Genomic DNA, 15244 nt, shown 5'->3' with positions numbered 1-15244 from the left:
AATGTATGGTCCTATGCTTCCTGTACCTTGTACTCTTGTCCAGATTTGCTCTGTAGTATTGAATATACATTCAGACAGATGGACTGAATTTTGCGGAAAAGTCCTGGTTTGGAGCCATGCTGGACAACGCCTTCCACCTTTAATGCCAGCTGCTGGTTATTCTGAACTACTATGGGCTCTGCAGGGTTACGTGGAGAAGGTGAAAGAGCAAGCTGAAACACAGACAAATGAAATTATGCCAAATTTACTCAAAAGAAAGATGACATCTCTCTTAAAAAAAGAGGCTATACATAAAAGCAGATGACCCTGAATTTAAAATGACCCCTCCCCGCAAAAAGTAGCAGAACAAACTAAGCTTTCTATTGCACAGTAATCAATATACAATATAGACTACAGAAGAAAGTATTTTAACCTTTCACACCTCTCTGCATTGTAGCACATTATTCAAAAGAAATATAAGTCAAAACTTAAACTGTGTTATTTTTCTCAACTTGACTGTAGTTGGTTTCACTGTGAAACAGGATTTTATTCTTCCCTTAAAGGTTTTGTATGAGGGCTAGGGAATTCATTCAGCAAGTTTCCCCTGGATTCGAACACTTCAGGGTGCAACAGTGTCACATGTGTGTATAGGGTAGGGGAAGTGTGTGCACATGCTGAATACTTCCCCATTTTAAAAACTTTCTGTGCATACAAAATGAGCATGACAGTGTGAAGAGTTGAGTAGACTTCCCCAAGGCGTGCTAATTTTGCAAGTACACATTTTTCAGATGATGGAACATTCAGTCCATGAGTATATGCACACTTAAACAGCCTAAAGCGGTACAATGCCAGAAAAGTTTACTCACTTGGTTTTGGTAAATTTGTGAACGCACCCTCATACTCTTGAGTTGTGTACATTTTAGGCATCTCCAACACATAAACATGGAGTGTAGCATTAAGCACAGAATTTGGCATTTCCATTTTTTAGAAGAACAGGTTTCTTCTGTCCATTGTGGTTTTTGAGCAACACCGGGCACAATCCAGTACCAGTAAAGCCTTGAGAAATGCTTTCAGTGGAGGACCTTTAGTATCACGCACATCTCCTCTCCCAGAACAATCACTCCCTGCCTCCCTACTGTAATCATCACCATCTTCCTGAAGTTACTTCTTATTTTCTGACAGTCTCTGGTCCTTGGCAAAGATTTCTGAATTTTTAGAAAGCTTGAACCTTGCAAGTGGAACACAGTGTAAGCATATCCAAATTATCTGATTTGCAGATCCTGGGTTTCCCCACTGAAGAATTAGGTGTAGTTTTGGGGCTTAGGGGGAATAGCCTTTGCCTATCATTCTAGATAGCTGGTGCCATTCTAAAGGCCCCGCCAAGGACATGAGCATGCTGCTTCTTCAGCACTCATAGGATTTAGGTGCTGTTTATTCTTTACAGCAGTGGTGACAGAGCTGTTTGTCCATCACTTCATCCAAATCACCCAGCCTTTTCCACCCAGTCACTGCCAGTGATTGGAACCATGGAAAAGTCACAACACTGTTCTATCTCTGCAACTCTAATCTGAAGGAAGCCTTATCCTCTATCTTGCCACATTCTACAATCTTTCTACTAAGCTCTTTTGCTTGTTAAGAGCCCTTAGCTTTTGACTCTGACAATCTCATGTACATATACTCCAAGTGACTCTAAGCAGACATTTACTCAACGGCTATTGACACAACCAGCTGATTACACTAAGGAGGACTGAAGCTGAACATGCCTGCGGTAACTAAGGAACAACTCTAGTATGTGTGCTCATACTATATGGCAACCCCCGCCTCCCCCGGCTTACCAAGCAGCCTCTCCAGTGAGTTCCAAAAGGACAGCACAGACTTTCCTTTTTTGGGACTACTTTGGGGAATAATGTCAATTAATTCAGTTACTTTACTGTTATTGTTGTTGTTTTGTTATTTTTTCTGTTTTATACAACAGGAAGGGTTTAAACCTAATTGAAATTACTTGAACAACCACTTGCATAATTCAACCACGCTGAGATCTGTTATAAAAATTTTTAAGACCAGCTAGCCTCAGAGTCAATTATTTCCTCAGGTACCTTGTTAGGGATTTTAAATATGTCTAGCTGTTAAAGCTGCTTCTCAAAGGAAATTCTGAACTCATGCATAGCTTTTTAGAGCAATCCCATTAAGTCTCTCCATGTGGAGACTTTGCATGAGGACTGGAACATTTGCCAAACACATCTGTTTACAGGATCCTGCATTTATGCTCAGTTGTGTTCATAGTCACCATTCTGGTAAAACTGCCCAAATGACTTATGGCAAATAAAGTCTCTGTGAGTGCAATGCTGTATTCATGAGCAAAGAAGAACAAGCGTTAGAAATGGCAGTTGGAACAGCTTATCCCTACAGTTATCTGACTATTCCACAACTTTCATCCTCTGTGCATCATGAGCCCATACACTGTCTTAAAATAGCAAAACAACCAATCAGTACCATTGTATCATAAGCATGAGGGTTATTTTCTGTGATGGGCATATGTCATTTCTATCTTTTTTTCTTTCAGAGTCCCAATGGTATGTACCTTCCAAAACCCATCTCATGTAAATTCTGAATTCTGAGCTACTTAGTAATATTCAACTGCAGCATCTGAACATGCATGTTAACTGAAAGGGAATTTATTTCAAAGTACTCTGCTTTCCAATTTAATTTCCCTTTCAGCCAACACCCTCAATTAATTAAGATACCAAACAGTGATCTATGAAGAGATATGAGCTTTATTTGCCAATAAAACCTAGATGCGTATCCTTTCTAGAACACATGCATAAAGACCAGTTACATCAAAGGACCTTATATACCCTTAATGCTAATTGTTTACAGAATAAAAGATCAAGAGGATTAATACAGTTCATCAGAATTACATTTCCCAGGATACATGGCACCCAACAGCCTGATTGACAGGCCAATAAAATCTAACTGTAATGTCTTAAATGCTTGGAGTCACACTTCTCTTATGGGTAAGAAACTTCTCTAGGAAACTGTTCTTTCAAGGCTAAAACTTAAGTTGTAAAGTAAAAACAAAAGAAAAAATTTATAGTTAAAAGGAATTTTAACCGGACTGTCTTGCAATTTAATCTCTCAAATGGGGGCCTACCAAGGCAAATTTTGCCTCGTGTAGGTATTTAGCTTCTATAATGCTCACACAGGATTTTAGGAGCGGGGGTCCTCAGAAAAAGCCCTTAACATTAACATTTTAAATTGTAAGTTTGCAGAAAAATGCCCAAGAAATGGTTGGATGGAAAAGTATTCTTGATCATTCAAATACGCAACTGTATTATAAAACACTGATATTACATCAGAAGCTTGAATGGATGTGTATGTAAATGGTACATGCACACAATCTCCAAGCAACTTTTTAGAGAGGAATTACAACATTTGATAGTCATGTTATATAATTATAAGGCTGAGCAGAAGGGACTAGTATTGCTTTCTATCACAAAGTTCTAGTGAAAAATAACTACAAGCCACGATTTAACCCTCCCCCCGAAACCCTATAATGCAATCAAGGAAGATGATTGCATTTCCCCCCGCTAACAATGATAAACTATTTACAATACAGAAGATATGATATACATGTGACAAAGGAAATTACATCCAACATGTGGAAAGATAAATGTATTCTTCAGAGTATATTTCTTTGGCAATGCTAAATCTGAATTATTTCTAACAGTGAACTTTTGCCTTAAATATATATTATTTATACAGCACTTGAACTTCTGTCCAAGAGCTTTAGAAAAAAATGCTTAATTATTTTCTAGGCAGGCTAACAGTGCAGTAACATCTGAGACCATATTACACCAATGCCGATAAAATTAACTTTTACAATGAATAAAGAAAAGGAACTAATATAATAATCCACAAGATGAGAAAAGAATGTTAGATTTGTTCACTTACCGTGAAGCTTCCTTTCTCGGTGGTCCGGGAGTGGAGCAGTCCGTCCTGACACTTGGGTAGCTCCTCCTCCTCCTCTTGCGCAGGGTCGGATAAAAGTTGCGATCCTAGAGGGGGGAGGGCCTTCCCAGACTCAACAGTTCTTCTCCAAGCCCTCAATACCCCTCGGAAGTGCCATCCAAACTCAGTATAGCCTGTTTTATAGCACTAGAAAAACTGACATTAACTTCAACTTGTTAACATTCCCCTTTAACATATCTTATCAGATTTTTTTTTTAAAATATGTACAACAGGGTGGGTTTATGGACTGCTCCACTCCCGGACTACCGAGAAAGGAAGCTTCACGGTAAGTGAACAAATCTTCCATTCTCCTGTTGTCCTGGAGTGGAGCAGTCCGTCCTGACACTTGGGATATACGTCTAGCAGTGTACCTTTTGGGTGGGTATCTTAACGCTTATGTGTCTAGGACTTGTTGCAGAACCCTTCTTCCAAAGGCTGCTTCTGCAGAGGCCATTTGATCTATTCTGTAATGCCTCGTGAATGTATGAACAGATTTCCAAGTCACAGCTCTACATATATTCTCTAGGGACGGAAAGGCTCTATATGCTGCCGAGGTGGCTGTTCCCCTTAAGGAGTGTGCCGTAATTCCCTTAGGTGGAGTCATCTTCCTGGTTCTATATGCTAAGCTGATGCATTCTGTAATCCACCTACTTATAGTGGATGTTGTTACTTTCCCACCCATGGAATTCTTCCTAAAGGAAACAAACATGTTCTCTACTTTGCATAATTGTTTGGTCCTCTCTATGTAAAAGCTCAGCGCTCTCCGCACATCTAATTTGTGCCACTCTTTTTCTTTCTCATGACTAGGGTTAGCACAAAAGGAAGGTAAAATTATTTCTGCTTCCCTATGGAAAAGAGAGTTGACTTTGGGAATAAATGCTGGGTCTATCCTTAACAGTACCCTATCTTTGTGAAAAAATGCATAAATCCTTGTTTACTGAGAGGGCCCCAATCTCTGACACTCTCCTCGCTGAAGTTAGGCCCACTAAGAACACCGTTTTAAGTGTTAGTTCTTTCAATGGACAGGTAGCCATGGGCTCAAATGGTTCCCTTGACAGTGATTTGAGTACCAGGTTCAGGTTCCAAGTCAGAAATCTATGCACTTGCGGTGGATTAATCAGCATAGTTCCACGTAGAAACCTCTTGATATGAGGATGTCTGGTAAGTGATAAGCCCCCCTTCGACCCTCTAATGGCCGAAATAGCAGCCACTTGTCTTTTTAGCGTGCTAGTACTGAGGCCCGCATCAAGTCCATCCTGTAAGAATAACAGAATCTGCTTTATGGACGCTGTCAATGGATTTCTTCCTTTCTTCTCACACCATGATCCGAACACCTGCCATGTCTTACTGTAACTCTTATTCGTGGAATCCTTTCGAGATGCTAGCATTGTTGAGATGACACGTTCAGGATATCCTAATTCCCTAAGCTGACTGTGCTCAACCTCCAGGCCGCTAGTCTCAGGGATCTTGGATCGGGATGAAGCATTTTCCCCTGCTTCAGTAAGTCCTTCTTGTATGATAGTATACATGGTTCCACAGCTGACAGCCTCTTCAGGTCCTGAAACCATGGTCTCCGTGGCCAAAAGGGGGTTATCATTATAACCTCGGCCTTCTGTTCCACCACCTTCTGTAGCACCCTGTGGATTATCTTCAGTGGTGGAAAGGCATACATCAGCCTGCAAGGCCAATCCTCGTTCAGTGCATCTACTCCTATTGCTTCTCGTGCCGGTACTCTTGAGAAGAATTTGGGCACTTGGTTGTTTAGTGGAGTCGCGAAAAGATCCACCTCCGGGTATCTGAATTTCTGGCAGATTTTGTAAAACACCTGTCTGTCCAACTTCCATTCTGACTGGTCCACTCTGTGTCTGCTTAACTAGTCAGCCATCACATTTTGTTGACCTGCCACATGGATCGCCTTCATCGATTTCAAGTTCATCTCTGCCCAGAGAAGGATCTCTTCCACCTCTTTGTTCAATGCCTTGAACTTGCTGCCTCCCTGCCTGTTTATGTATGCTTTTGCCATGACATTGTCCGTCTGTATCATGATGTGTTTCCCTTTTAGACTGTCTTGCAGTTTTCATAGGCCGTATTTTATAGCCCTCAGCTCTAGGAAATTTATGCTGTATTCTTTTTCTTCTGGGCTCCATTCCCCTTGTGCTATTCTGTTTTTTGTATGAGCCCCCCATCCTGTTAGGCTCCCGTCCGTAGTCATTGTTGTCCTCTTCGGTTCGCGGAGTGGTGAGCCCTCTGCAAATCTGTTTGGGTTCTTCCACCAACTGAATGCACTGTATAGAGCCTGTGGGATTTCCACTAATTTGTTCCGTCTGTGTATTATGAATCTCTGGTATGGCCGGAGGAATCTTTGTATCGGACGTGTATGGAATCTGGACCACTGTAGTGTTTCTTGGCAGGACACCATCATCCCTTGCAGTTTTGCTAGTTGCATCACTTCCACTTGTTTGTCTTCCTCCACCAGGTTTATCAGTGTTTTTTCCTGTCTCTCCTGAGAAATGAAGGCTTTGTCCTTGACCGTATCTACTGTCACCCCTAGATGGACTATTCTCTGTGACGGGTAGAGAAGACTCTTTTGTAGATTGATGACAAAACCGTGTTGTTCCAAACAACGTATTGTTGTTTTCACTGCATCCTGGGCTAGATCTAACGAAGGGGCCTTTATCAGAATGTCGTCCAAGTAAGGCGACAGGGCTATTCCTTGCATTCGGAGAATCACTATCAAGGTTACCAGGACTTTCGTAAAGACTCGCGGGGACGACTTCAGACCGAAGGGCAAAGCTCTGTATTGATAGTGCTTCCTGTTGTAAGCGAAGCGGAGATATTTTCTGTGCCTCCTTCTTATGGGGATGTGTAAGTAGGCCTCTGATAGATCTATGGAAGCTAAGAAGTCCCCTTGAGGTATTGCCCCTGTGGTAGACTTCATTGTTTCCATTTTGAACTTCTTCGACTTTATATGGAGATTTAACCACTTCAGGTCCAGTATGGCTCTTACATCCCCGTTCTTCTTGGGGACGATAAAGAAGATTGAATAGACCCCCTGTTTCCTCTGTTAACATTGGTACTGGCTCTATTGCTCTTATGCTCATCAGATGTGCGATGGCATCCTTGATCCCGAGATTTTTCTGTGGTGACGGATTTTTGAGCACCTGTACGAAGCGCCTTCGCGGGATCCCCTTGAATTCCAAAGAGTAGCCCTTTGACACTGTGTCCAATACCCACTGGTCCGTTATAGTACTTTTCCATTGATCCGAAAATGCTTGTAGCCGTCCCCCAATCTGAATTTTTGTTTGGTGGTTTGCACAGTCATGCTTGACTTCCTTTCTTTTGGTTCTTTGCTTGTGGGGCCGGCTTCCTGTATGAGAATGGTCTGTTCTCATTTCTGGGTCTGTTGAACCAGCGGGATTTGAAGGGCCTGTCTGCTCCCTGTCTCGAGGTTCTCTTAATCTCCCGAAAGGAATACTTGTTCTTAAACTTTAGATCTTTCTTCTTTGATGGAAGCACCTTTTTCTTATCTGAGTCTTCCACAAGGTATCTGTCTAGGGCACCACCAAACAGTTTGGTACCTTCAAACAGGATTGCGGCTGGTGGGTCCACATCCCAGTTCCTCAGCCATGTATTTCTCCGTGCCGTGACGTTAAATCCAGCAGCCCTAGATGACATTTGAAAGGAGTCAAGGGATGCATCTGCTGCGAAGGCTACCGCCAAGGCTATTTTCTTCACCTCATTTTTGATTTCCTTGGGAACCTCTCTGCCAGCAGTTGCTAAATCTGAGGCCCAGGTGTACGCCGCCCTGGCAAAGAGAGACCCAACCGCTGAGGATCTCAGTGACGCTGCTGACGCCTCAAAGTCTCTACGTAGGGCCTGTTCTATCTTTTTGTCAAAAGGGTCCTTCGGCATGCCTTCTGTGTCCATAGGTAAGACTGATGTTGATGCCAGGCTTGTCACTGGATCATCCACAATAGGAAGTTTAAATTTCTTTGTTGTTTCTGGAGTTAGAGAATAAAACTTATGAAACACCGATTGCAGTGATTTTGGCTTGGCTGGGTTGTCCCATTCAGCCTTAAGTATGTCATGGAATATGGCTGGTAGAGGCACTCCCATTTGTTCGGGACCCAACTTGGGGAGAGCCCTTTCTAAGCCTTGAGGATAGGGATGCTCTTTTTCCTCTTTTCCTGCAGCTGTCTGAGAAATCTCTAGTGTTCTAAGTACTTTTGCCAGTAACTTAGAAAACACTTCAGGAGGAAAAAGTCTGGTTTGTATTTGTCCCATTTCTTCCTCTTCTTCTTCTGAGAGTTCCCCTTCCTCACTTTCTGAAGATTGTTGTGAGGAACCTGAGCCCCAAGGGGACTCTTCAGAATCACTAGTGGCCCCAACAGTACCTTTCTCCACCCTTCTCTTTTTTGATTTAATATGGAAAGGAGGCTTTGCAGGTCTTTTCCTGTTAGAGGAGCCTGCTAGCTGTTTGTCTGCCCCTTTAGCCGTGTTTTGGCTTTTGATGTCCTTTACTGCATCATCAATCCCTTTTTTAATTTCTGCTCTTAACCAGGATAGAATATTAGCCTTGGCTTCTTGGCCAGAGAGATCTGGGTCTCGCATCTCATCACCCTCCCCCTGGGTAGAAGGGGTAGGTATCGGGGAGCTTGCGCCACCAGTTAAAGTCTCTGCTGCTTTTGGATCTGTTGTGCCTGTTCTCGCCGCCATTCCCGCCAAAAATCTTCCCACCGCCTCCGGCGCCTTCAGACAGGCCGTTGCCACTTATGGGGCCTTGGAATTCTCCTCTCACGGCTGCTCTGTTGGGCGTCCTCGCGGCCTCTGCAGAAGCCGGGTCCTAGGTTTCTAGGCACGTCAGCTCTACGGCTTGGCTTTTTGTCGCTCCGCACGTCTGAGTCAGGGGGGGGGGGAGGCACACGTCCTTCCATTTTTCCCCTGCGAGCCACGCGCCTTTCGCTTTTAGTTCAGTTTTAGGTCGCTGCTCCGAAGAGCAAAAAGAATCCATGTTCCTGCTGAGCAGGGCCGGAAAAAACTGTCGCGTCTGGGGAGCCCCTCCCCACTCTAGGATCGCAACTTTTATCCGACCCTGCGCAAGAGGAGGAGGAGCTACCCAAGTGTCAGGACGGACTGCTCCACTCCGGGACCACAGGAGAACAGGAAATGTGGAGATCTTTCAAGCCACCCAACTGATTTCACAAAAATGAGAAAGCTGAATAAGACTAATACATCATTCAGTAGCAATGGATTCAGAATACTGGACTTCCCAGTGCCATAAGGGGGGAGGGGGGAGTTGCATTTCCTTCAGGCAAGTGACATTCAAAATGGCTGAGAAGGGGAAAAGGCGCAAGGGCAAAGTATACACAAGCTATATATGTGGTGGCCTTAAAATTATTAATTGTACAGCACTCTGTAACAAAGCATTATAGGCGTTTATTAACTACTACAGGCACTCAACTTTCTTCCTCTATTTCTGCACTACCTATTGTGGCTCCACTTGTTTCTGCTAAATTCACAATGACCAGAAGAGGTACCCAGGATAGCTTTGCTATGCGTTCTCCAGCCAGGGAACAAGAGCAGCTATAGTACAGTGGTTAAGTCATTGGGCTTGAAATCAGCACTCTGCTGGTTTGAATCCCACTAACTGCCATGAACTCTGCAGATGGACTCCTCTCAGCCCCAGCTCCCCTGCTGTATTGTGGGGATAATAACGACGTTGACTTTATTCTCCACTTTGATTGGGGCACTAATCTGTCTGTAACAGCGGTATAAAGCGCAGTTATTACTATTAAGAGAAGCAGCGCACTGGCAGGCTGTTCAGGATCTCTCTCCTAGTCTTGAAATGACAGAATAGCCAATGTGAACTGTCACGCAATCCAATACTCTCCCCCTTAGGAACAAGTGGACAGAACTAGTATCCCTGCTGTTTCATCCTAGTGTATAGGATTAGGACAAGCAACTGACTCCAACTCAATAAAGAGTGCTGCAACGGGACAGGTAAGTCAATGGCAGCAGAAGAACAAGATACACTTGAAAAAAATGCTTAAGCAAAAAATTATGCCTCTGCTACAAAAGGCTATAAAGGTCTGTGTGACACACCACCTTCCTATTGAGGTAAAACAAAAAAGCAGCCAAGAGGCTTTTGTCATAGTGACATACATTCTGGTATCTCAATGCTTCAGAGGAACTTTCGCTTTTCAAAAACATTTTTAAAATCCAAAGTTGTATTTTCCCCTAAAGTCTTAATTTTAGCTAAATCAGATCTTTTGACATTTCAGCCTCCATACAATAAACAAGAAAGTCGGATCAGAAATTGTCCCCCAGTACAGGAATGATAAAAAACAGGTTCCCATTACATAAAATGATTTTGCATTAATTTGTCAAAATTTGGTCCAGCTATTGCTTACCTTAATGCTAGTTGACTGTAGCTTCTGGAAAAAATACCTCTGAAATGACAGGGGAACTTTCAGCAAGGCAATGACTGCACTGCATAGACAAGCCGTGTGCTAGAACAAAACAATGCCAAGCCAGATCAGAACGAATCCTTTCTACAGCACAGACAGGAAACAGCATGTACTCTGAGCATTAGGATAGTAGTCACTTGCATTTAAGAGAAGTCAAGAAAATGCACTATCAAGAGAACAGAATAGCCCAGAGAAAATCCAACAGATACATTTTCTTTCTTCTATTGGGACAGAATGAACACTAGCTATAGCTCTAAGAACAGTGTAAGCAAGGAGGCAGTACAAAACGGTGCCCTTTTTTTCCTAGCCACATTGGATGACCAAGAATACTCGCAAAGAGGATGTGATGGCTGCAGCAACCTTGTTACAGAGTAACATCTTTACTGAGGGTGGAGCATTACTTTTTAAAATAGACATGTGGAAACAAGAATCTTTGTCAACCTCTAAACAAACCTCTAACCATTAAATCACAGAGCTGTGTTTAAGATAGCTGTGTTTAAGACAGCTTATCTCTTACAGGTTAACAGTCTTCCAACTTGAAGGGGTCAGAAGTTTATTTTTATTCCAGCTATAAAGTGAAAAACCACATATCCGAGTTAACAATCACTCATTGTTGTCTAAGACTTTTATTTAAAATCCATCTAATGAATCTTGAAACGATCAAATAGGCACAGATCACATATACAAATGTAAAAGATAACATAAGCAGACGAGCATACACATCAAAATCCCTTTCCCTATATATCTTTGATCTAAAAGATAAGATATAATTTTAAGAATCTCGCCAAAGCACTTCTGGAAAGATTAGATAGTCTCATGCAACTCAAGTCTGAGACAGTCAGGGGTCTTTGGATGTGGCTATCTAGCAGAAGTTCAATGACATGAAACTACATAAGCATACTAAAGTCCACCATAAAATGACAAGAAAACTTAAAGACCTAGATCCGGGACAGTATTTGGCGGACTGGGCGAAACTGAAACAATTTTTGGAAAAAAAATGGGATGTGAAAGGAGAACTGTGGCAGTTTGAGAACTTTTGAAACAAGACATTTTAAACAGAAGAGAGAAGTGACTTTACCATTAAGAATTTATATCTATTTTAATCTAAGCTTGGATTATAATATAGCAGAAGAGGGATGAAATTTAGAACTGATTTTTTAAAGAATAAGATAGGGAGGTTATGATAAGTAATACCTTTATCAGAGTATATGAATAAGGGAATAGTTAAACAAATATACTGATGGGGCATACTATATATACTATTATGTTGGTAGATTAGATTGTATATTATATAATGAATGTGCAGTATGGTGCTGTGTGCGGTGCCACATTGGTGGCAGGGTGCACAGTAGGGGTGTTAATACATATTATAATGACAATAGTATATTTGATAGAATATATGTTTAAAAGAAATAGAATATGTTTAAACTAAGACTTTTGTTATATATTATATTATATCATACTGGTCTATATTGAGGGGTATAAGATTTATACTATATTGATAGTATAATTGATAGATGTATATTATACTGATAGAATATTTGATAGTATAATTGATAGAAGCATGCTATATCGATAGGGTATTTGATATATATGATAGAATACCTGGAAAAAAAAATTAGAATGTGCTTAGACTAAGGGAATTATCAAGTAATAAGAGGGGGTAAGGGTTGGAAAGCTGTTGGAAGTCGATAGAGAGGGGGGAGGAAAAGGGTGGGGGATAGGGTTAATTAGATATTGAGGGAATGTATGTATTGAATTTGAAAAGTATACTCACCAATAAAATTTTCTAAAAAAAAAAAAAAAGCATACTAAAGTCCACCAATTTGTCTCTTCCAATGGCCTGATATGAGCTGCCCTCTGACCTTAATACCTCTCTCTTAGAATACATGTTGCAAATCAATGATTTATTTGTTCTTTATATCGTACAGTTTTTTCTGTGCATCAGTCCAAATACAGAAACTTGTCTGTTCAAGGATGCAAGCAACCCACCTTGCAGACATGAAAATGAAGCAATTGTCAAATCTGCTTCCCTTTTGTTCAACCAATATTTTGTCAGGCAACGGTCTGCGACAGCCTGATCTAGCTCCAATGCAAGGGGTCTGCAGGCTGACAGAGGAAGAAGGGTCTGGGGTAGAACAGCAGGATATGGGTCCAGTGGCACCTTAGAGACCAACAAGATTTTCAGGGTATAAGCTTTCGAGAGTCAGAGTTCCCTTCTTCAGATACCTTCAGAGGAAAGGAGTGGCAGGACAGCCAGACATGACTCATCAAGGCAGTAATGGCTGCCCCTTAGAAGTTGAGGATAGCAGTAATGAGAATCCATGGTTAAGACTTGAGCAGAAACAGATGTTCTAGAAAGAACATTCTTGTCCATGGTTCTGGAGGAAGTAGTCAGAGGGTTATTTATTGCACAATGATTTTTTGCTGTGAAGCTCTTAGATTTGTAAATTTTGCCATGCTTCATACTATATCAGGACACAGCAGTCACCAGCAAGAAGTTTCTCTATTTAACTCTGGTATAGTTTTTAGTTTAAAATCCGTTCACTCCAATGTTATTTTTTGTAAATAAAGTTTATTTTTGTTTTGTTTAATCCTGGCTGGCTTGAGATTGTTAGCTGAGGGAAAATATCTGACACACACAAAAATGCTCTGGTCACGACCAATGGGCCTTGGCATTAATTGGTGGCAGCATATATTGAGGGAAAGTAACTTCTGAGTTCCCTTTTCCCCCAATAACCCTGGGCTGTAGCTGGGTGAGGGGAGGTACATATAGGGAACCAGCTGCCTGTCTGGTGGAGCCTCTGGAAGAGGAGGGGACACTGTGAGGATTTGGGCCAGGGCTCTCTGCCTGCTGTAGTGCAGGCTAGACTTTACCAGCCACCACAGAAATCAGGATGAGAAGAGTATGATACAACAGACACCAAAAAGTTGCCCCATATTAAAAGGCCTTCTGTAGACACTACTATTTACTTGTCGTTAAAGTACCTGTTTCATGCAAAGCTAAGAGGTTTGCATTTAAAAGACAGAGAACAAGGTTTAGCTATATACAGCTCAATCTGAGGTCCTTTTCTTCTTTCCAAAAGAGGCATAAAAGCTAAGAAAAATTACCTACTGGGAAATTCTGGTTTTGCTACAGGTGCTAACATATTTAATACAATCATTCTAGACTTAACAAAGAAGATTTTGTCTCTTCTGAATGTCTTTTTTTAAAGCTTGGCAATGATTATAGTGGTTTATATTCATTCATAGCAGATAGTAATATTCCTCTTTCAGAGCTTTCATGTCACATGTATCTCCATTCTTACTTCAGTGCAAGAGTCTTTAATAATCCTGAATCTTGACTGATCTCTTCTGAACCAAATATTTAAGATATTGGCCTGCATCCTCCCACTTAACTAAGCTAAGTTTGAAACCTACCTCCAGCCTACCAAGTCTTCTTTCAACCTTAAGTGGCTCTTCCTCCAACAGAAAAACTACTTAAGCTGGAGGAAGCCACCCGCTGCCACTAGGGGAGATTCATTCAAATGATGCAGCAGCAGCATAATTTTACCTTAGGTCAGACCTATCTCCTTGGTCTCCTTACAAGCAATGAAAATCCAGAAGTACTTTTAAAAAAACATCAATTCACTCCTCAGAGAACTGTAATAGTTTAAAGGTGTGAACCATGCAATAGTCATTACTTGCCATGTAAGATACAGGTGCGTATTTTCTGTTCAGCGATTCCACCTCCTCCAACACGTGACTAAACACAGACATCATTCTCCTTTCATATTCACTCGTGGCATGCGCCCCACCTGCAGAACCATATTCCTGAAAGCTAGAGAACAAAATTAACCTAACAACATTCAGTGGGCTTCATCTACAAACAAGTGCCTTAGAAACTTGTGTATTTTTTTCAAAGCAACTTTGAGCCTCCAGGTTGGAAGGGGAGGATAAAAATTCTAGAAATAAACTCAATAAAATATCAATGTCTTCTTATTCTGTCCTCTTCAACAGTGCAGCCACAGATATTCTGTGAGTCTTAGTTTTAAAATTCCCATATTGATGTGCTCTATTACAACTTCTGAGCAATTTTTCTAACTTCTAGTTTCAAAGGCCCTGATCCAAGTTCTACTGTATCAATGAAATCCAGGGTGAGTCCAAGTGCTAAGTAGACTCACGAGGCTACATCTCTAGAGTGGCTTCATTTAAGTCAATGGAACGACATCAAGAGATTAATTAATTTGTTCATTTGGGAGGCCTCAAGCAGGAAAACAAAGTCAGAACTCATAAGAAAATACATGGAATGCTGTATTTTAAGTATAATTCTTACTTGCAAGTCAATTTCACTGAAATCATTCAGGCTTACATTCAAATAGGTTTTAAGACAAAGCATAAAAGCAATATTGGAAGGAAATATTTATGGCTTTTATTCTTTCATTTTTTCCTCACGAACCTCTGTCGATTCCCCAGATCATTCAAAACTTATCAGTGATTTTTAATGAAATATAATTAATGGTAGACAAATTGCTCTGTAAATCAGCTTGCACATCAGCATTGACTTTCCTTAGTAAAGTGAGATGTAGGAGAGGATTAGGTCTGTTCTAGGCTAGAGTTCACATGGGTTGATGCCAATACCCAAGACTAGAGGGGGATACTTTACTGTCAGGTGACGGCTTAATTAGAAACAGTACGCATGCTCAGGACCACCATTCCTTTCTAGGGGGTGATAAGATTTGTAGCTTCTTCTGCTCCCTCCCGAAAGTACAAATCCCACAATCTTCAGCAAACAATGGAGTTAAAAAGTA

The 15244-nt window shown here is 41.4% G+C and overlaps 1 protein-coding gene across 2 annotated transcripts in view; it reads right to left on the bottom strand.

Annotated features, from left to right (window-relative positions):
- Positions 1–15244, bottom strand: part of INTS7 (integrator complex subunit 7) — a 51906-nt gene that overhangs the window by 2646 nt on the left and 34016 nt on the right. The window contains exons 17-19 of one of the 2 annotated variants that reach the window (XM_054995811.1): positions 14142–14274; positions 10398–10496; positions 27–212 (exon numbers count right to left, since the gene is read on the bottom strand). In XM_054995811.1, coding sequence (XP_054851786.1) covers positions 27–212; positions 10398–10496; positions 14142–14274 — 418 coding nt within the window. Of the gene's footprint in view, positions 1–26; positions 213–4088; positions 4144–10397; positions 10497–14141; positions 14275–15244 lie in introns of those variants that run through there. The other variant, XM_054995818.1, reaches the window with a different exon arrangement.

The sequence above is a fragment of the Eublepharis macularius genome, chromosome 1 (assembly GCF_028583425.1).
Source record: "Eublepharis macularius isolate TG4126 chromosome 1, MPM_Emac_v1.0, whole genome shotgun sequence".
In the NCBI taxonomy this organism is placed as follows: Eukaryota; Metazoa; Chordata; class Lepidosauria; order Squamata; family Eublepharidae; genus Eublepharis; species Eublepharis macularius.
This window is presented reverse-complemented; position numbering and strand designations above follow the sequence as displayed.